This window comes from Pinus tabuliformis, chromosome 3_2 (assembly GCF_031772625.1).
Source record: "Pinus tabuliformis cultivar Carrire ecotype Pingquan chromosome 3_2, CPIR1, whole genome shotgun sequence".
In the NCBI taxonomy this organism is placed as follows: Eukaryota; Viridiplantae; Streptophyta; class Pinopsida; order Pinales; family Pinaceae; genus Pinus; species Pinus tabuliformis.
Genome location: NC_142302.1, coordinates 892,281,132 through 892,304,530, shown reverse-complemented (window position 1 = coordinate 892,304,530; position 23,399 = coordinate 892,281,132). Strand labels below are relative to the sequence as shown.

The window sequence follows — 23,399 nt, the reverse complement described above, 5'->3', positions numbered from 1 at the left end:
TGGACAGATCCAGCACGACACCCAATCATCAACTTCATGGTGTCTTCCTTGAATGGTCCAGTTTTCCTGAAAGCAGTGGATACACTTGGCGAATACAAGGATGCACAATTTATGGGTGAGTTATTTATTAGAGTTGTTGAAGAGGTAGGTGTTGATTCTTGTGTGCAAATCATTACAGACAATGCACCTGTTTGCAAGGCGGCTGACATGATTGTGGAAGCTAAATATCCACAAGTGTTTTGGACACCTTGCATTGTCCATTCATTGAACTTAGCACTAAAATCCATTGCTTCTGATGTGCTTTGGATTGGAAGCATTATTGAGGATGCAAGACATATCCGTAACTTTGTGCAAAATCATACAAATGCCCTCACTATCTACAAGGAGTACAGCAATCTATCATTGTTGAAGATTGCTGATACACGGTTTGCATCTTCATTCATGATGTTGAAGAGGTTGAGGGAGGTCAAGACTGCTCTTGGGTCCATGGTTATTTCTGAGTTTTGGTCTTTTTGGAGAAAGACAGATCAGGCAGCCTCTAAAAGAGTGAAGGACACGGTACTAGATGATGCTTGGTGGGAGAGGGTAGATCTAATTATTCGGATCATGGACCCTATCATCTCTTTGCTTCGAGTTGCAGATACAGACAAACCCATCCTAGGAGAGGTTTATGAGGGATGGGATTCCATGATTGAGTCTGTGAGGAGCATTATTCTACAGAGTGAGTGCCCCCCGTATGAGACATCACCAGAGGCCTTCTGCGATACCATACATGATATTCTTGTCCGCAGATGGGACAAGAATTGTACACCTTTACATTGTTTGGCTCACTCATTGAACCCCAAATACTACAGCCATGAGTGGCTGAATGGTGGACCTTCCCGCAGATTCCCTCCTCACATGGATGGTGAAATCTCACAGGGGAGGAAAGAGGCATTGAAGCGGATTTATCAGGATAGTGCATTGCTTGCTGAGGTGGAGGATGCCTTTGCAGAGTTTTCCACTGGCACTGGTCGATTTGGAGGTTATGATGTGATTAGAGACAGGGGGCTTAAGAAGCCCTACTCTTGGTGGGCAAATCATGGGCAACAAGCCCTCCTCTTCAGCAGTTAGCCATGAGGCTCCTCTCTCAGGTGACTTCATCCTCTTGTTGCGAGAGGAATTGGAGCACATATGGGAATTTGCATACTGTGAAGAAGAACAGGCATGAGCAATCCAGGGCAGAGACAATGGTGTATGTGCACACCAACCTTCATCTTATTTACAGGCAGAGGGAAGAGTGGTTGAGGGGAAAGATAAAGATGTGGGATGTCTTTCCTGAAGATATGGGTCTGAACACCACTGTTGAGTTGGCATTGGCCAACATGGATCTCGGTGATCCAGTGCTAGACCCTATTAGTTTTGATGACTTAGAGGGGTCAACCTCCATACCAGCAGATGCAGAGGCGACTATGGATACAGGGGAGGAGGAGGATGCAGAGGAGAGCAGTGGGGACCATGATGATGGGGACAGTGATGCTGATTCTGATGCTGATTGATGCCTTGAGGCTTGTATACCTATAGTTGTTTTATATTTTCTATTTCTATTTTCCATTGGCATTGCACCAACACTACCTATGTAACAGATTTTGATTTGATGACTTAATGAGAAAACTACAGTTGTCAGTGTGTTTATCTTACTATCTTGTAGTTGTAAGTTGTCTTTCAGTTATGAATTATGAATCATGATTTAAATTTTTAATAGATTTATCATTTATGTGACCAGTACCACTGACATTTATTTGAATTTTGTATGTACTATGCATGCTAATAGCTATAGATGAAGATCTATGTTTGAAATCAATAAATTTGTATCATTAATTAAAATTTGTGTAAGAAATATGCTAATAACTAATTTTTAATATATATATATATATATATATATATTTTAATAAAATAATATATAACGTGTCCTAACGTGTCTTGTTCCGGGGGTCAGCTTGTCCCGACTCCGACACCACGAATCCCGAATCCTACGTGTCCCGAATCCCCGTGTCAGGTGACTTAGCGTGCCACGCGTCACTAATTCGACCTTCGGATCTGAAAACTATGCACAGAAAACTACAGCCTGTTATCTTTTTGTAACTTCTTACGAAATTTCAATTTGTTGCTCAGAGAGAAAGTTATGACGATTTTTCCAAGGTCACCTGTTTATGATGTAATTCGAGAGTCTGCAAAAACCCTAACTTCCTCAGATCATATATCAGAAAATATAGCGAGACAAGATTTGAAATTCGGACCAGCGATGCAGAACAATTTCTTCTCAAATGGGTTTTTTCTTTAGCTTCTGAAACTTCGTAGCGAAAAAGTTATAGCGAAATACCACGATGACCTGTTTTAGATGAAATTCTGGACCTTGCAAAAACCCTAATTTCCGCATATCATATCTCCGAAAATATAGCGAGACAAGATCTAAAAATCGGACACGCGATTTAGCGAGATTTCTTCTCAAATGGGTTTTTTTTTAGCTTCTGAAACATCGTAGAAATAAAGTTATAGCGAAAATACCACAATGACCTTTTTGGAGCAGCGAAACCCTAGAATCCAAAGCTCTGATACCAAATGTTATGAAACCAGCTCACAAAAAGATAGAAAAGATAGATGAACGTCTTAGAAATAAGCCTCTTTGAGGGGGAAACCTCCTTTACATTACACAAATGAACAATTCTTGGATGATACAAATGACAAGACCTCCTTTCTATAAATAGGAGTCTAAGGGGTCATAATATAATCAGAGCCGACATAACAATAGTAATCTGAGGGCACACTAGTAACAATAGTGGGCTTCTATGGGGCACAATAATAACAATATGGGAACTACATGGGCACAACAATATAATAAGGGGGCTATATTAATAACAATAAGGAGTTACACTAGTAGTATAGGGACCTAACATTCCCTGATTCCCGTCATATGCCACGAGGCTCCACTGTCTATATACCATACTTCTGATGATGCAGCACTAGTCATGCATGCCACTTCTTCTTCCAACCTGGAAGCCAACATAGAGAAATCGAAATCTCTCTCTCTTGTGCAATCTTCTGAAAATCTATGTGAGTCTCCTGAGGTGGATGCCTCTGCATCGTGGTCTCGACCCATAACTGATTTTCTGTCTCTAATTACTTAACTGATTTTCCCTTTCTGTCTCTAATTACTTCCTCTGATACCATGTGAAAATTCTATCACTGCAGCAACTGATTTACTTTTCCTACTTATTTCATCATAAGTTATTCATGAAATTACTTCAACAAACATTAAAATAAATACTGCTGCAAATATCACACCGTAATACAGAAACAAACATATGCACACATTGACACAGTTATTTTGGACTAATGTCCCCGGAAAAACCCAATGTGGGAAAATCAGTGCAGCAAGGGAGGATTTTATTATTCAGCAATTTTCTTGTACAACAGGGTGCCAAGCTGGCTTACCCACAAATAGACAAACTTCCAACACTTTTCTAAACCCAGAGTAGGCCCTATTGACCTTTGCGTCAGCTTGAAAACCCTTTGCGTCAACCTACTGAGGCTCTGCGCAGCCTCTCTGGGTTTCTGGGTCACTCCTACAGCCTCTGTGTGGATGACGCAAGCCCTTCTGGCTTTGCACAGTATCTGCTGCCTCTGCGTGGCTTCCTCTAGCTCTGTGTCTGCCTCTTCTACGCTAATCCTCCGTCTCTCTGTTCTGTACTTGCTGCCTCCTAACTGCTCTCCAGACCACTGGTTCTATTTCTCAGCAAACCGCGCTCCAGAAATTGAACTAACTGTTCTCCCTCAGTGTGTTCTCCAAGTGCCCCTCAAGCCTCCTCTTATACTTTTTCTGTTGACATCTTAAAGCCTGAGATTAAGTCCCTAATCAACAACTAAGATTAGCTCTGGCTTGATCCATGTATTTTGGACCATTCTAACATAAATTCATACTAATACACATTAATATTTTATTCTCCATTAAAATTATTAATTATTTTAATATCTCCCGATCTGTTTAGAATCTGCCCAAACCCTTTCTGGGTATTGGAGATCTTATGTTCCCCAACCTCTCCACCAAATTTCGTGGCTAGAGCACATTCGATGCTACCCAAAATCAACAACTTGCCCTGAGAACCTCTGATCCCTGCTCCTATTTCCTTGCGCACTGGAGCCCCTACTTCCTTACGCATTAGAGCCCCTATTTCCTCGCGCACTTGTGGCCTCATAAATTCTAGCGTACAAGCTCCTCAATTCTATGCACACACACACAAAGAATGATCTCACAAGAATATGTGTGTGAATTATGTGCCTTCGTCCTCCTCTGTAGAGACCCAATTCGAGCATGCAAGGAAGGCCCAGTTCAATTTTAGAAGTCGGGTGCTGATAGCAAGTTAAATGAGAGTGAGACTTTTTCTCTCTCCAATCAACACTTGGAGTCTTAACTCATTCTTCCTTCAATCAACAGTGAAGACTAACTCTCTCTAATTGAACTTGTAACTGCCACCTCGTTCTGCAATCAAACTGATGAAGACTCCACTTAACTGAACCTCCAACTCTACGCATGCCATTTTGATGATCATTCCAGTAAACTAGAAATATACTCATCCTAACTAAAATTTAACTCATGAGCTCGCACCCATGGCTAGAGAAATACCTTCACTCACTACATTTTCAACATATCCAACTTGAATATAGCTCACTCAAATATATTTGAGAGTGGTTTTATAGATATCTAGCTCGAATATACAATGGCCTTGACTAAGGTACTTAAGTGAATGGGTTTATAGACACCCACCTCAATATAAACCAGTGTAGATCCATCTTAACCAAGGATCTAGCAAGAGCAGAGGGGGATCAAATCTCTCGAAGTGCAAGCCCTTCTTATAGTGCAAAAAATTGCACCTCCAAAGATTGCATCTCTCTAGGGACTTGATAGATGATGGTTAAGATGAATCTCTCTCTCTCTCTCTCTCTCTCTCTCTCACTCTATATATATATATATATATATATATATAACTTTTCATTTTTTAAATTGCATTTTTGAATGCATAAATGGATTCAACCTCTTGAAAATCCCTTGAATACATGGAATAAAATAGCTTAAACATGCAATTCCAACAAATATTTGCTCCATTCAAAATTAACCCTTAATAAAAGGGTCAAAATGTAAAATAATGATACTTGAAATGTTATAACAATACGAATTTAATTTTTCAATTACTTTATATAATATATAGAAATTTTATTATTATTATTTTAAACCATATATAATATGTAAATTGTTGACATTGAAATAATTTAGTTAACATGAGCATTGAGATATTTTATTTATGATTCATCTTAACCATCATCTATCAAGTCCCTGTTTTATTTATGATTTATCTTAACCATCATCTATCAAGTCCCTAAAGAGATGTAACCTTTGGAAAAACAATTAAGTTTTGCACTATAAAAAGGGCTTGCACCTCAAGATATTTGATCCCTTTCGTCTCTTACTAGTGTTGAGCAATCAATGCAAGTAGATTAGAGTTTGATTCCTCTTTCTTGATAATTACTTGTGATTTATGTTGGCTTCATTTACTTCTTTATTATCTTATCTTTCATTAAGCAATTACCATATTAAGTGTGTCTGAAGATCACAAAACAATACAAACGAGATGTAGGTACTATGTCAGGGCAAAACCCCCCTCGAGAGGAAAACCCAGTCAAAAATTATATTCATTCAATAGTATTCTTTGAGACCCTTCAACCTAGACAAAGACCAAACATTCCCTCCACACCAAGTCAGCCTTCCAGAACTTCGACCCCTTTGCAGCAGCACTTCCTTCCCAGCAACTTCGACTATTCAGCAACTCACGGCATCAGGAAGCAACTGGCAGAAGCAATACTTGGAAGACGTCGATCTCTCAAAATAGGGCATGAAACAAAGAGAGAGTAGCGCCAAAACTTCGATTTTCTTATTCTACTTAGACTTGACCCAACTCGCACTTCTTTTAGGCTTCTTCTTACCACTTTGCACTTCTCCAGCTTACTTAGAGATATAGAACTAGCTTGAGATGAGATACTCCAAATGAATTTGACTTCCTTCTATTTATAGGCTCCAAGTGAGGTCGAATTGGTGTCTTTAGGCCAACTTGATCTCTTCTAGGCCGACTTGGTGTGGAGGTTACATAAATTATTTTTGACTCAATACTACACCTTTTACATGATTGCAAAGCCCAAGAAGGGTCTCTTTAAATGTAAAATGACTCTATAGACTCAATATTAATTGTAGGAATCCACAATGGGGACTTTGACTAATTTAATGATGACCCGAGCATGAAACCCATGCTTTAATAAGTCATTGGTACAATAATAAAAATTCTTTTCTTTATTATTTTGACAAGTACATTACATGATGACTCATATACATTAATGAAGACCGAACCTAGTTACATTTTCCAACGCTCCCTCTTAACTAGGGAGGTATTCATAATATACAAATACAATGGAAGATCTCAAACTATATGAACAGTGAAGAGTTTAGGCACCGCAATGCCATGGACTAGATTCCTGACCAAACCTAGTTACATTTTCCAACGCTCCCTCTTAACTAGGGAGGTATTCATAATATACAAATACAATGGAAGATCTCAAACTATATGAACAGTGAAGAGTTTAGGCACCGCAATGCCATGGACTAAATTCCTGACTAGGGCAATCTATCCAAGTGGGAATAAGGTGGACTCAAGCTTTCAGCCTCTCTAGGTACCATCAAGCTTACTTGCTAACCACCAACCCAGGGACCTAGGTGCATATCCATGGTCAGAGCTCTACGACCCACGCCACCCTCCCTACTTTGGGACCTAGACATCAACACAAAGTGTCGGCCCGATGTCCTCCCAAGCAATGCTTCACTTGCAAAGCCTCAACAAATCTCTTCCAATCTCTTATCATCAATACAATCAGCAATATTTTCTAAACCAAGCATGCTTCTCAAATACTCAAACTTCTTATTAGGAAGAGCCTTTGTTAGTATGTTTACTACTTGTTCATCTGTCAAGACATACTCCAACTTCATGATCCCATCCTACACCAAGTTCCTAATAAAGTGGAACTTATTGTTGATATGCTTCGTTCTAGTATGAAACACGGGATCTCCAGACATCTTGATACAACTTTTATTGTCACAATTAATCACAGTAGGACCCACAGAGTTCTCGAACAAATCTGTCAGGCGCTTCCTCAACCAAACAACCTCCTTTCCTACTTCACATGTAGCCACATATTTTACCTCGGAACTACTTAAAGCAACGAGATATTGTTTCCTACTAATCCATGAAATCATAGTGGCTCCTAGACTAAAACATCCTCCGGTAGTGCTCCTTCCATCGGTCTCACTGCCACCCCAATCAGAATATGTATAACCAATCAGCTTAACTTCCTTACTATCATATTTTAGGCAGTGATGTATAGTGCCACGAAGATACCTCAATATGTGTTTGGCAATGATCCAGTGATCATGACGAGGCTCCAACTAAAACTGACTAAAAATGTTTACTACAAAACATATATCTGGCCTAGTATTTACCAGGTACGTTAGGGAGCCCACCAACTAATGATAGGAGGTAGGATCCACTAGACTAGAGTCCGAGCCCCTCAACTTCTTGAGATTGGTGATCATGGGAGTAGTCATCAGCGTGAATCTATCATCACGAATTTCTACAGCAACTTGATAATGTACTTTCCTTGCCCCAAATATATCTCCCCAGGTTTCTGCCATACTTCTAGACCCAGGTAATAGTGCATTAGTCCCAAATCCTTCATTTCAAATTCAGCTGTCAACATCTTCTTGCATTCTTGAATTCTTCGCTCCACACCTATAATGAATAGATCATCCACATATAGTAGAATAATGACGGGCTCATTATTCCCAACCTTGATGTAGAGATTTGGATCTGTGGAACTCTTTACGAACCCAATTCTTAGTAGATATGCATCCATCCTTGCATACCATGCCCTAGGTGCTTGCTCCAAACCATATAGAGCCTTCTTAATTCTGCAAACATGAGAGTCCCTACTATTAACTTCAATGCCTTCGGGTTGTTCGATATACACTTCTTCATGAATGGTCCCATTTAGAAACGCAGTCTTCACATCCATTTGATGGACATTCCAACCCATTGTAGCAGCAAATGAAACCAGAGATCTAAAGGTAGTGTACATTGTTGTGGGTGCAAAGGTTTCTTCATAATCAATGCCTTCCTTTTGAGAGAAACCCCTTGCAACGAATCTAGCTTTATATTTGTCTATACTTCCATCGATAGCATGTTTGATCTTATATATCCATTTGGAGGTGACAACCGATTTGTCATTAGGTCTAGGAACGATTTCCCAAACTCCATTCTTCATAATGGATTGATATTCTTCCTACATCATTTTCTTCCAAACTTCTTGATGAGCAACTTCCTTGAATGTAGATGGTTCGGCTTCAATCAACTTCGTCATATATGCAACATAACCAAAGTATCTTTTCGGTCTCTTACTTTCCCTGAAGATTCTTTTTGTAGCTTCATGTCCTTCAGCATCTTCTATTGTTGCCTTTAACCAATTTGCCCTTTTCCTAATGGTTGGGATGACCAACAGATTGAATAGGCTCACTTGGTCCTTCTTCTTCTTCTTGATTTGTAGTAGGGTTTTCATGATGATCTTCTTCTTCTTCAAATATTGGAACTTTTTCATCATTAGAATCAATAGGAATATCCTTTGATTTCTTGTAGGCTTGATTTTCATCGAATATAACATCCCTGCTTACTTCAATATGTCTTCCTTCCTTAATGTAGATTCTATATGCTTTTGAAGAGAGACTATATCCAACGAATATTCCCTTGATACTTGTAGAATCCAACTTCTTTCGCTTGTCTTTTGGAACATGGATGTATGTTGGACTTCCAAATATTCGGAGGTGATCCACACTGGCTTCTTTCCTGTGAATACTTCTTCGGGTGTTGTATTATTAAGACTTCTATGAGGACTTCTATTTTGAATGTGCACGGTTTTCATTGTTGCTTCTCCCCATAAGAATTTTGGTAGGTCTTGATCAATGAGCATTGTTTGAATGCCTTCTTTAATTGACCTATTCTTTCTTTGGGCCACTGCATTTTGTTCGGGATAATAGGGAACAATGAGGTCCCATTTAATTCTTGCTTCCTTACAATATGCAATCAATTCCTTAGAAGAGTATTCCCCACCGTTGTCGGACCTTAGAGTTTTTATCTTTCTTTCGGTTAGGGTTTCCACTTCAGACCTAAACTCACCTTCATGATCTAACTTCATGTTGGGGATGCCATTAACCAATTGACTAAGAGAAGAGATGACTTTATAATGTAGATGACCATATCTCCTATGCCATAGCTCAATGGGATTGATTTCCATGTGAACCAAAGCTTGAGGAGGTGGTGTAATAACTCTATAAAGACTTCCTTCACGAACTCCAATAACCATAGCTTTATTAATGCTAGAATCTTTTCCCCAAACCAATACTTTTCCATCAACAAAAGAAACTATTTCCCCTTTATCTTCTAAACAAGAAATAGAAAGCAAATTCATTTTCAAACCTAGAACATATAGAATGTTGTTGAGGTGCAGCTTCGATCCATTTTCTAGCTTCAATGATGTTGATCCCAGGCCTCTAACAACATATCTTTTGTTGTCACCCAATTCCACTACATGAGAAGATGGCTCCTTTGATAGTGTATGAATTTGTTTACTTTCTCCTGTCATGTGTCTTGATGCTCCACTATCAATGATCCATGCATTGTCATCACTAAGAGAACCTGTAAGAGCAACCAAGAATCCTTGACTTTTGACCTTGTTGAATAAGTAGTGGATGACCTTCTTGATCCAGCTTCCAGCAATGTTGATACCCATTTTTATGTAGTTCATCAAAGAGGGAGAATCCATGCCAACAAAGTGATCTTCAACTTTTCCTGACCTTAGCTCTGATACCATGTTGAGAAATCAATGCAAGTAGATTAGGGTTTGATTCCTCTTTCTTGATAATTACTTGAGTTATGTTGGCTTCGTTTACTTCTTTATTATCTTATTTTTCATCAAGCAATTACCATATTAAGTGTGTATGAAGATCACAAAACAATAGACACAAGATGTAGGCACTATTCCAAGGAAAAACCCCCCTCGAGGGGAAAACCTAATCAAAAATTCTCTTCCTTCAATAGTATTCTTTGAGAGTTTTCAACCTAGACAAAGACCAAACCTTCCCTCCACACAAAGTCAGCCTTCCAAAACTTTGGCCCCTTTGCAGCAGCACTTCCTTCCCAACAACTTCGACTACGCAACAACTCATAGCATCAGGCAGCAACTGGCAGCAGCAATACTTGGAAGACTTCGATCTCCCAAACTAGGGCAGGAAACAGAGAGATAGTAGCTCCAAAACTTCGATTTTCTTCTTCTCCTTAGACTTGACCCAACTCGCACTTCTTTTAGGCTTCTTCTTCCCATTTCCCACTTCGCACTATGCAGCAACTCACGGCATCAGGCAGCAGCAATACTTGGAAGACTTCGATCTCCCAAACTAGGGCACGAAACAGAGAGAGAGTAGCTTCAAAACTTCGATTTTCTTCTTCTCCTTAGACTTGACCCAACTCGCACTTCTTTTAGGCTTCTTCTTCCCACTTCGCACTTCTCCAGCTTACTTAGAGATATCGAACTAGCTTGAGATGAGACACTCCAAATGAATTCGACTTCCTTCTATTTATAGGCTCCAAGTGAGGTCGAATTAGTGTCTTTAGGCCAACTTAGAGGTTACATAAATTATTTTTGAATCAATACTAAAACATTTTGCATGATTCAAAAGCCCAAGAAGGGTCTCTTTAAATGTACAAAGACTCTATAGACTCAATATTAATCCTAGGAGTCCACAATGGGGACTTTGACTAATATAATGATGACCCAAGCACGAAACCCATGCTTTAATAAGTCATTGATACAATAATACAAATTCTTTTCTTTATTCTTTTGACAAGTACATTACATTATGACTCAAATATATTAATGAAGACCGAACCTAGTTACATTTGCCACAACTAGATCCATGGTTAAGATGGGTATATATTGGTTTATAGCTTAGAGTGAGAGTGAAATATTTTTACCATATCTCCTTTGTATTGGGTTGTAATATCAACAACCAATAAAGCAAGCACAGTTAGAGTGGGACTACGTTTTATAATACTTTTAAGTAAACTAACCAAATATGTATATTTGCTTTTTATTTTGATTATAACCAACATTATTTTTTAATTTAACGAATATTTTATTTTTATTTAAAAGGGACACGTGTCAACTCCACATTGAGCATAGACAGGATTACACATCATCCTCATACTGGGCTATAGAATGAGCCTCTCGGATAGTTGAAACTAAAGGCTACACAAATGAATTCCACTCTTGTGGTCAATATCCCTCCTTAATTTGCATAGGAGGCCTTGGAGAGAAAGCATACACCCTTCTAAAGGTTGAACAACAGCCAAAGACAGCTATTACAATGAATCAATCAAGAAGAGCGACAAGGATTGTCCAATTGCACAGTCGAGGAAATACATCAATATGAAGTCCTCAAATAGTTACTCAATCCCACCATGTCCAATCATCAATCCAGTAACAAGGAACCCTAGTAATTAACACTAATCCAAGATTTTTCCTTATATGCTATTATGTATTGATCTGAAAGAAGAGTTGCTACTATACCAATAGAAATCTCAATACACAAATAAATACATCCAATTACGATGGACACCTAACATGAAGGCCATTTTGTTGGATGGGATTGACACCATTATTGCATGGACGGTTGAAGTTGAGAGGCATGTCATGGAATCAATCCCTGAATGGTTAAAGGAGGAGGCACAAGAGAACGTACTGGGAGGGAGAGTAGCAGTAGAGGAGGATGTTCCAAAGCAAGAGCCCTTATAGGAGGTGGCTGTTGACATTGAGAGTGTGCCACTACCTTCACGGACATAGACAGAGCAAGTTGAACTTAGAACTAGAGCCAACAGAGAACATCAGAGTCTAGTTTCTCCTTTTTCTAGAGGATGTCAGAGTCCAATTCTAGCCCTAAAGCCACTTTCATCTAGAGGAAAGGCCATCACTATAGCCATTAACTTTACCTAGAAAAAAAGGCAAAGGGAATTAATTGCTAGTTTATTTATCTAATTTCATTGTAGATGACTTATGACGATGAGATACATTTATTACATTTTTTGTTGATATTTTGAGGCTTTGGAGTCGAGATTCAAGACATAGGCCATGATTCGGTATTGATTGTTATGTATCACTAGTGACTAAATATCTTTTATATTAGTTCTCTTTTCATATTTATGTGCCAATGTATTTATTTGATGTTGTTGTTGCTTTTTAGATTTTTTTTAAATAATAATGAATATTTTGTATATTTTTATTTTGTCAATATTTTCCCTGATGTTGCTAATAAGTTTTTTTCTGGACCCTCAAAGATATTTTCATTGACACTATGTTTGCAACATTGATGCAACTGCCTGTACCTTCACATGCAACCTGACTCACACATGTACATGCAAATTGATGACCATTCCCTCGCTATTAATGCACCTACCATTGATTTTGAGAAAGAGCGAGTGTGCCCTACTACTACCCAGTTCATAGTGCCGAAAATTTGTTCATCATTCTGCCCAGGGCCACATAGCACTTATCCAAGGTAAAATCCAGTGTTGCAAAAATCGCGATATTATCGCGATAACATCAAAAAATCGCGACTTTTTCGAATCCCCGATAAACTCGCCCGATTACTACGTAATATTTTTTTTCCAAAAAATCGCGATAACTTCAAAAAAGCGCGATTATTTCAAAATTATCGCAATTCGATGGGAAGTTATTGCAAGGGTGGCGGACAGCGCGTTTTACAAGGGAATAGATGAATTTTTTTTGTCATTTTGAACAAACAACGACGTGGATTGAGAGCTGAGGAGGAGAGGAACCCTGGAAAGCATCTACTAGGACAGAGGAAGGGGAAGCCTAGAGATTTTATCATCCCAAGCAAGAAAACTTCGTCTTTGGATCAAATTTCTCTGGCAAACCGTGGTTTCCAAGTATGGGCACCAAATTTGACCATTTTGTTTGGTTTTTTTCTTGTTTTTTCTTGGGTTTCTATAACCCATTGATTATCAAAGATTTTTGAGTAGATTTGATGGTGTTTTTTTTCATTTTTGTTGCATAGATTGGAGAGAGTTCATTTTGGATTGAGTTGAGGTTTTTTTGTTTGTTTGTCAAAAAATCAATGTGTTGTGTCATGTATGTTATTTTTTTTTTTGTAACTTACAATTCTTATTATGCCATAGGTTCAACTTCAAAGTTCAAACTTCATCTTACATTAAAACTCAAGAGTTCAACCAAGTTACAAACATGCCAAGGACATTGAACCCTCTGTGAGAATTTGGTGAACTTGATAGAGGATTTGATAGATTGAACTTGTCTTGCAAGTTGTGTGAACATCATATTTCAGGGGGGGTTTATAGATTGAAGTATCACCTTGCACAAATCCCTGAACATGATGTAGGGCCTTGCAACAATACAAATGCAGAAATCATCCGAAGAGCCATGAGATCATTGGAAGAATTAGAGCAAGAGAGAGTGACCAAAGCAGATCTGAATAAGCAACTAGCAGGGAAGGTGTTAGGAGGTGAATATGGAAGTGGCACTAGTTCTACTTCAGCATCAATGTCTACAACCAACCCTGTAGTTGCCTCATCATTTTTTGTTCCTAGAACCACGCGTGGTTCACAACCATCTATCACTTCAATGCTTAAAAAAATGAGAAAGAACAAGCTGACAAGTTGTTGGGCAAGTTTCTCCTTTGGGGTGATGTTCATTTCAGCATTGCAAGGAATAATCCATTTTTCCAACCTGTTGTTGATATTATTATAACTATTGGCCCAGGTACAAAATCCCTTCTTATGATGACTTTAGAGGCCGCATTCTTCAAGAGGAAAAGGTTGACTGCACCAAAAGATTGGATAGGTTTAAGGCATCATGGGCACAAACAAGATGTACTGTGATGTCAAATGGTTGCATTGACCAAAAGGGAGAACCCTTATAAACTTCTTGGTTAGTTGTCCCAAGGGGACAATGTTTATGAAATCTGTTGGTACATCTTCACATATCAAAGATGCAAATTTATTATGTTATTTGCTGAATGTGTTTATTTTGGAGGTGGGTGCAGAACATGTTGTCCAAGTCATAACAGACAATGCTGCAAATTATGTTGTTGTTGGCAGGATGCTTATGGAGAGGCATCCTACTTTATTTTGGACACCTTGTGCTGCACATTGTACTGATTTGATATTGGAGGACATAGGAAAAATTTCCTTTGTCAAATATATTGTTGACTCATCAAAAAGCATTACAAAATTTATACATAATCATGCATCTGTGCTTAGCTTGACGAGAAAATTCACCAACAACAAGGAGTTGGTGCACCCCACCACTACACGGTTTGCCACCAGTTTCATATCTCTTCAATCCCTCTTTAATTCTATGTGGGATGTGAAGAGAGTTTCTTTCAGAGGAGTGGCGTGCTTTGACAATGAGCTGCAAACCAGAGGGAGAGGCCATATGCAGATTAGTTTCATACCAGGAAGACTTCTGAGCGGGAGTGCAGGAGGTGTGCACCGTTACAGAACCTTTGGTAAAGGTTCTTCGATTAGTTGATGGTGAGAAGCCCGCAATGGGTTATTTGTATGAGGCCATGGACAGGGCCAAAGAATCCATTCGGGCCTTTGGCCCTACTATGATGATAAGGGAGATGAGGGGTTTCAGGAACAACTCCTCCTATGGGAAGTGATTGATGAATGATGGAACAACACACTCCATTGTCTCATTCATGCTGCAGGGATCTACCTGAACCCCGCATTTTCCTACCCATGTGGGTTCTTATTTGATGTTAAGATCATGGATGGATTCTTAACCTGTGTTCAGAGGGTGGTGCGATCTCCAGCAAAACGTCCAGAAATCTCCAAAGAAATGGAGATATACAAGATGGCAGGTGGCACATTTGGCTTTGAGATGGTTGTAATTGATAGGAAGACTACAATGCCAGGTGTTTTAAAATTTCATTGTCTCTTCGAGTTCATAACTTCATCCTTTGCTTCAACTTTCAAATTTCATTTTTTTCGTATGTTTATCTTATTTGTATTTTTGTTGTAGATGCATGGTGGACTCGCTATGGTGTCAGAGTACCCCATCTGCGAAAGCTTGCCATTCGAATCCTCGGCCAAACATTTAGCTCCTCAGGATGCAAGCGCAACTAGAGTGTATTTGAAAAAATATACAACAAGAAGCGCAACAGGTTAAACTTAAAACTTAAAATATTCCAAATTTCCAATTAATTTTTTTGAATTCATTAAATAATTTTTTTATAATTATTATTTTATGACTTTGTACAGGTTGGAGACCCAGCGACTTAATGACATGGTCTACGTCTACTACAATCTTCGATTGTGGGTGAAGCAACTTGAAAGAATACCTAATATGGAGGCCATCTCATTGGATGGGATTGACACCACTACTGCATGGAGGGTTGAGGCCAAGAGGCCTCTCATGGAGTCTGGCGACGATTGGTTAGAGCAAGAGGTAGTGGAAAGCGTAAAGAGGGAGGAGGAGGAGGAGCAACAAGAGGAGGAGGTGACACCACCTAGCCTGGCTACCCTTGCCACCAGTAGAGGACGTGGTCTACCTCCTGTAGCTCCTAGTTCTCCAGCTTCTAGAGCACAACAGAGTCCACTGCCAACTCCACCGGTATCTACATCTAGAGGGAAAGGAAAAGCTATTGCATTTTCTTGCAAGAGGGGCAGAGGAAATCAGTAGTATTAGTTATTTGGTTCATTTCATTGTATATGACATTGTGACTCATGATATGATATATATTACTATATTTTTTGTTGATAGTTTGAGGCTGAGTTGGGACTCAGGAGTCAGGACTTACTATTCAGGACATGATTCGCTGTTATGTGTGATGTAGCACTAGAAATGATATTACACATCTTATATATTAGTTCTTTTATCATATTTGTGTCAATGTATTTATTTTATGTTGCAGATGCTTTATATATTAAAAAAATTGAAAAAAAAAATGAATATTTTTGTATTTTATGATTTTTTCCTGATTATTTCCCAATTTTTACGATTTTTTTCCGATTTTTTCCCCTCGCCAATTTACTTCAGATAATGATTTTTGCAACATTAGTAAAATCTAACATTAACATCTCCAACCAATACTTCTATTGATTTGTTAATCGATAAAATTTTGTCAATAGTTTGTAGACATTTATTTATCAGCGGATTGCTTTTCAACTTTTAGAATGGACATTCCTTTTGTTTAAATTGTTTGACTTTCAAAAGCAAAGTTTGCTTGTGGTTTTTCAAATGGAAATTTTCTTTATCTTTTTTTGACTTAAGTCAGCAAAGTTATTCATTTAAAAATTGATTTGCTTTTTACGGTCTCATAACTATCTTTCTAGTGTTTCCTTTTCATGTACATCAAATTTTAGATTTCCTTGGCATGTTCAAAATTTTCAATTCTTGGTTTTTGTTGAGAAAAAAGTTCAGATAAAGCAATTCTATCTTTTTCCTATTTTAACTTTACTTGATCATGATTATAAAATAAAATGGTGCAATATTAATCTCAGTTTTCACCTTCAAGATAATAGTAATATGAGTGATTACTAGATTTTATCATCTTTGGCCAACTCTTTAATGGAGTAACAGTTTTTTTAACCTGACAAACGAGGTAGACAATGTTCCATGGCTGATATGATACTCTTGCATGCACTGAGTGATGGAGGCTTTTATAATTTTAATGGTACCCATGTTGGGACTTTCTAAAAGGCGCCTTATGAATTTTTAAATATGATATAAACTTTGAGCTTTATATATATTAAGTACATATGATATATTTAGTCTTTTCAATGTTCATCCTTGTAAACAAAACTTGGTCAATAGAAACAACAGTGGATCAGTAGAAATTTGTGTGTTAAAACAAAAGTTCCTTAACTTGAAATAAAGGTATTTGAATTTTTCATAAGAAATTTACTTTCAAATGTTACTACAAGTTTGAGTTCAACAATAATTTCACCATGACTTTCCTTTAATTTCTGCTAGTCTTACTATGTCAGCTAATGTATGTGCCCCTTCATATATTCTAGCCCTATGACGGTGACCTAATTACAAAAGAGAGTAGGTATTACTCGGGTAACCCCTTGTGCATCCTAGTCTGGGAAAGGTCCCAAGTCTCTGATTTTAAAGCATCTCAGCCAAGAATCTCCTCCTGTTGGTTTTAAACACTTTTATACATAGTCTGGAGAACAAGTAATCTGGCCCACTTTCAGAAAAAAGCACCCACCTTTGACAGGACAAAAAAAATAAAAATAAAATAGGACAAGTGATTTAGCATGGATCAAGAAAAGTTCTTTTTAGTGTTTACACAAAAATTGGCTGGCAATTTCCCAAAGAACTACCTGCTAGTTATAGAAGATCTCAGTCTGCAAATATATTTAATGAAAATGTCACCCCAAGGGTGGGAACATGCTAAATCCCCCCTCCTGGGGTCGTTCAAGGCCATGTGTAAGAGCCAAAGAGAGGGTGCATGTGCATAATTTCAAAGTTCCCTTTGGCTCAAGCCATTCCCAACTGCCACATTTGCAAGGCAAACTTCAAAAAGCTTCATTCATCATTTCTTTCAAATAAGCATTAGTTTCCATGGATCCAATAAGGTAAACTGTAAAAGTCTAAAAGATGAAGAAGTATTAAGAAGAAAAATACCTTCCAATCATATCAGTGCAGGCAAAAAGACAATTCTGTGCAACAAATCTAAAGGAAAGTTGAGCAGAGTTGGACCATAAATGTGTGAAGCTAAAATGTTTAAACTGGATCAAATCTCAAGTCAGACTTGCCAAGAAATCAAAATATGTCCCATGCATTGACCTCATTCAATTTAGCCATCAACTTTAACATGGATGAGATAACTCTCATTGTTATATTTTGCACTATGCCACTCTACTGGATATAAGATCAAATCACAGTAAGTTTATAAAAAGAGACACCAAAGAGGACGAAGGCAGTATGGCTGAGAGGCTGAGACCTATCAGACTTACTAAGGTTGGGATAGATTCTTTAATCGTGGAATCCTAAATTAAGGAGATGGAGACACAATAAGACAAGCCTGCAGAGACCAGCAAAGTTCAAATGAGATAAGACAAAGTGAAACAACAAAACAATGAAGCTTTTGGTAAAAAGACAAGTAGATGTTCAATTAAGGAGAGTTTTTGTTCATGAATTTACTTTCATCCAATTCCTGCACAAGCAAGACAAAACAACGCAGAACGTTTCTGTCTAAACCCTCTCAAAAATTTGGAGTGGTTGGAGACCATTATTTCTAATTCATCAAGGGCTCAGAAGAGAACTGCTTCCAAACTGGATGCATCAAGAATGCAAATAGTGTCTGGATTAGCTCAATTGAAACTTCAGCTGAAAGATCTATGATGGAGCATTTAAACAAGGGCTTGACACAGAGATGAAGAATTTTCCATGGCCAAGCTATGGCACTGAATAATTTTCCTTGACACGTCTAGTGCATTAACAAGAAGGGCCCACATGTTAATGACATTCAAACCCTCTGGGGCTAGGCTCTTTACCAATAATGCTGCCCATCTAGGCTCTAGAGATTTGGCATGTCAGGTATGAGAAGAAATAACTCAATGATGAGGCAGCTCTGAAGCAATTATCTCCAGATTTGTTTAGTCTTGCAGCCATTTTATCAGTCTGAGCATTCCGGTTATCTTGCTTTTGTATTTTTCAAGGGGAAGATGTTGCATATATTACATTACGAATTAAGATACATGATCATCAAGATTGCCATATCCAGGGAACATAGAGAAGAGAAGATCCCCCTGCCTACATAAGATAGGAGGGCCAGCATATCTACATTGGTCCTAGACTAGCTATAATTTAGCATCAGCCATTGATGGAATTCTGTAGTCATAATTCTGATCTCTCCTGGGAAAATTTGAGGCCAAAATCTGTTTATAACTTGGTTGTCTTTTCTTTGCATAGTCCTCATCTTCTTGTACAGAGAGGAATCTATCCAGTGTTGTTAAAATCGCGAAAAAATCGCGATTTTATCGGAAAATCGCGATTTTTTCCTCTGCCCGATCAAATCGCGATTTTTATCCGTAAAAATCGCCACTTTTTTTTATACCGATTTTTATCGAAAAAATCGCGATTTTTTGAAAATATCGCGATTTTTACGCAAAAAATCGTGGGAGGCGCGGGCAGCGGGGTTTTATATGGCAAATTCAATTTTTTTTTAATTCATTGTGCTGTCGCCGCGCGGAGGAGGAGGAGAAGAGGTGAGGGAGAGGAGCTGAAGGGTTTCCGTCGGATTTGGGAGCGAATCCAAGCGTTTTTAGGAGGAATCCAAGCCAAGATCACCAATTTGTCCATAAAAGAGGGGTATGTAGATTAATTTTTTTTGGTTTTGCTTCTATAAAAACTTTGGTTTTCATTGTTTTTAAAGAATTTTTTGAAATTTTTCATTGATTTGGGATGGGTAATTTGTTATGACTATGAGAACCAATTTTTTATTTTTATTTTCTCATTTTTTTTAAACATTGTTTATTTTTTTTGAATTTTCATTGTTTTTTGGCATTTGCCATTGGCATTTGGTTGGGTAACTTGGGTTTAGAAATTGGGATTTTGGAAATAATTAACTTGTAATTTTGCAAATGCTAAATTGTAATTTGTATTATGTAATCCTAAATTCCTATTTCCTAATCCTTATTTTTCCATAGGTTTGCAAATTCAAAATTCAAAAACAAACATGCCAAGGAAATTGGATCCTTTCTGGGAATATGGTGACCCTAAAACTCTGAATGATAGACAAAACTTGTATTGCAAGTTGTGTGGAAAGGAAATATTCGGGGGGGTGTACAGGTTGAAGTTCCACCTTGCACAAATCCCTGGACATGATGTGGGGCCCTGTCTAAATACAAATGCTGAAATTATCCAAAAAGCCATGAGAGCATTGGGAGAATTAGAGCACACTAGAGATGCCAAAGAAGAACTCAAAAGGCAACTAAAAAGGTCAGTTGAAGGAAGTGGGCCAAGTGGCACTGGTTCTACTGCAGCGTCAGTCAATCCGGTAGCTGCATCATCATATTTTGTTCCTCGAACCACACCTGGTTCACAACCAACTATTGGTTCAATGCTAAAAAGAACTGAAAAAGAACAAGCTGACAAGTTGATGACAAAATTTCTCCTCTGGAGTGATATTCCTTTCAGCATTGTAAGGAGTAATCCATTTTTCCAACCTACTGTTGATGCTATTGCCAATGTTGGCCCGGGGTACAAAATCCCTTCTCTTCATGATTTCAGAGGCTGGCTTCTTCAAGATGAAAAGCGTGACTGCACCCAAAGATTGGAGGATTTTAGGGCATCATGGGCACAAACAGGATGCACTGTTATGTCAGATGGTTGGACTGACCAAAAGGGGAGAACCCTTATAAACTTCTTGGTTAGTTGTCCCAAGGGGACTATGTTTATCAAATCTGTTGATGCAACTCATCAAATCAAAGATGCAAGAACTTTATGTGATTTGCTGGATGTGTTTATTTTGGAGGTGGGTGCAGAAAATGTTGTCCAAGTCATAACGGACAATGCTGCAAATTATGTTGCTGCTGGTAGAATGCTTATGGACAGGCATCCTGCTTTATTTTGGACACCTTGTGCTGCCCATTGTATTGATTTGATGTTAGAGGACATAGGGAAAATTCCCTTTGTCAAAGAGGTTGTTGACTCATCAAAAAGCATCACAAAATTTATTTACAATCACACATCTGTGCTTAGCTTGATGAGAAAATGCACCAACAACAAAGAGTTGGTGCGCCCCGCCATTACACGGTTTGCGACGAGTTTCATATCTCTTCAATCCCTCTTGAATTCTATGTGGGATTTGAAGAGAATGTTTCTTTCAGAGGAGTGGCGTGCTTCGTCAATGAGCCGCAAACCAGAAGGAGAGGCCGTCTGCAGACTAGTTTCATACCAGGAAGACTTCTGGGCAGGAGTGCAGGAGGTGTGCGCTGTTACAGAACCTTTGGTAAAGGTTCTTCGGTTGGTTGATGGTGAGAAGCCCGCAATGGGCTATTTGTATGAAGCCATGGACAGGGCCAAAGAAGCCATTCGGTCCTACTATGATGATAAGGGAGATGATGGGTTTCAGAGACAACTCCTTCTATGGGAAGTCATTGATGAGCGATGGAACAACACACTCCATCGTCCCATTCATGCTGCTGGGCTTTTCCTGAACCCTGCATTTTCTTATGCATGTGGGTTTAATTTTGATGTTGAGGTCGTGGAAGGATTATTAACCTGTGTCCAGAAGATGGTGAGATCTCCAGAAGAACGTATGGAGATCTCTAGACAAATTGAGCAATATAAGTTGTCAGGTGGCACATTTGGCTTTGAGATGGCTGTCATTGATAGGACGATTAAAATGCCAGGTATTTTTTAGTTTGTAGTATGTACTTTGTAACTTTGTTTCAACTTTCAAATTTCATTGTTTCTTCAAATTCCATTTTTTTCTTATGTTTATTTAAAATTTTATTTGTAATTTTGTTGTAGACGCATGGTGGAAGATGTATGGTGGCAGAGTACCCCTTTTGCAAAATCTTGCCGTACGCATCCTCAGCCAAACATGCAGCTCCTCGGGATGTGAGCGCAATTGGAGTGTATTTGAAAAAATACACAACAAGAAGCGCAATAGGTTAACACTTAAACATTTAAAATATTGCAAATTCCAAATAAATTTTTGAATTCATTAAAGTTTTAAACAATATTTTTTTTATAATATTAATTATTAATTATTATTTCATGAACTTTGTACAGGTTGGAGTCCCATAGACTTAATGACATGGTCTATGTCTACTACAATCTTCGATTGTGGGTGAGACAACTAGAGAAGAGTAAGACACCTGATACGGAAGCCATCTCATTGGATGGGATTGACACCACTGCTGAATGGAGGGTTGAGACCGAGAGGCCTCTCATGGATCCCACTGAGGATTGGTTAGTGCAGGATGAGGGGGAGGAGGAGGGGGAGGAGGAGGAGGAGCAGGAGCAGGAGCAGGAGGAGCAGGAGTTGGAGGAGCAGGAGGAGGAGGTGACACCGCCTACCCGGGCTACCCGGGCTACCACTACCACCAGTAGAGGACGTGGTCTCCGTCCACCTAAGCCTCCTGTAGCTGCTACTACTAGTTCTTCAGCTTCTAGAGCACGTCAGACTCCACTGCCATTTCCACCAGCACAGGCACCAGCTTCTACATCTAGAGGGAAAGAGAAAGCTGTGCCATTTTCTCGCAAGAGGGGCAGAGGAAATCAATAGGATTAGACTTTCATTTTATTGTATATGACATTATGACATGATGAGATACATTATCATATTTTTTGTTGATATTTTGAGGCTGAGTTGGACTTGGGACTCAGGACTTACTATTCAGGACATGATTCAATGTTATGTGTGATTTTAGCGCTAGAAATGATATTAAACATCTTATATATTAGTTTTTTTATCATATTTATGTGTCAATGTATTTATTTTATGTTGTAGATGGTTTAGATATTAAAAAAATTGAAAAAAATTGAAAAAAAATGAATATTTTTGTGCCAAACGCTTTTTTCCCGCTTTTTTCCGCTTTTTTCCCGCTTTTGTCGATTTTTTCCGCTTTTTTCCCGGCGCCGATTAAATCCCGATCGCGCTTTGTGCAACATTGAATCTATCTCCCTTAGTTGGATAATTAGATAGTCTTTTGTATGTTTGTTCTAAACTTCAGTCTTAATGCAAAACAATGGAAATTTCACAAATTGATAGTATATCTTGCAAATATACTTTGCTCCCAAGCCATAGCAATAACACGATCAAATTTTCCACTTTTATATCATAAGGAATTGAAATCCCATAGGCCATAGGTAATGCACTTGGAAACACGATTATTGATTGATTAGTAGAGTAAATTGCAAGGCTCTATAGAAGAAAGACACAAATTTTAATTATAAGAACAGATGGACTAAATGATGGAGACTTGTTAAACAGGTCTGTAATGTATTTCTTGTCTTCTTGTTTGAGAAAAACATGAGACAACAAGCTTCTCCATAAACAAATCGGCTACCAACGGCAGATGATGAACATTGCATCTCGCTTTAAATTTCTAATGAAGAAAGAACCAGTTACGAGAGGAAATTTTGCAATAAAATTCTTTGTAAAACGAAAGAAAAACACCAATTGTCTGAAGCAAGTACACAGTTCACTAATA

The 23,399-nt window shown here is 38.4% G+C and overlaps 2 protein-coding genes across 3 annotated transcripts in view; one reads left to right on the top strand and one right to left on the bottom strand.

Annotated features, from left to right (window-relative positions):
- The window catches only part of LOC149183499 (SNARE-like superfamily protein), a 97,293-nt gene that overhangs the window by 72,619 nt on the left and 1,275 nt on the right, over nucleotides 1–23,399 (bottom strand). The window lies entirely within an intron of this gene.
- Nucleotides 19,646–22,705, top strand: LOC149183500 (uncharacterized). The gene is made up of 2 exons (XM_089418749.1): nucleotides 19,646–21,853; nucleotides 21,976–22,705. The coding sequence occupies exon 1, from the start codon at nucleotides 19,913–19,915 to the stop codon at nucleotides 21,599–21,601; it is 1,689 nt and encodes a 562-aa protein (XP_089274875.1). The 5' UTR covers nucleotides 19,646–19,912; the 3' UTR covers nucleotides 21,602–21,853; nucleotides 21,976–22,705.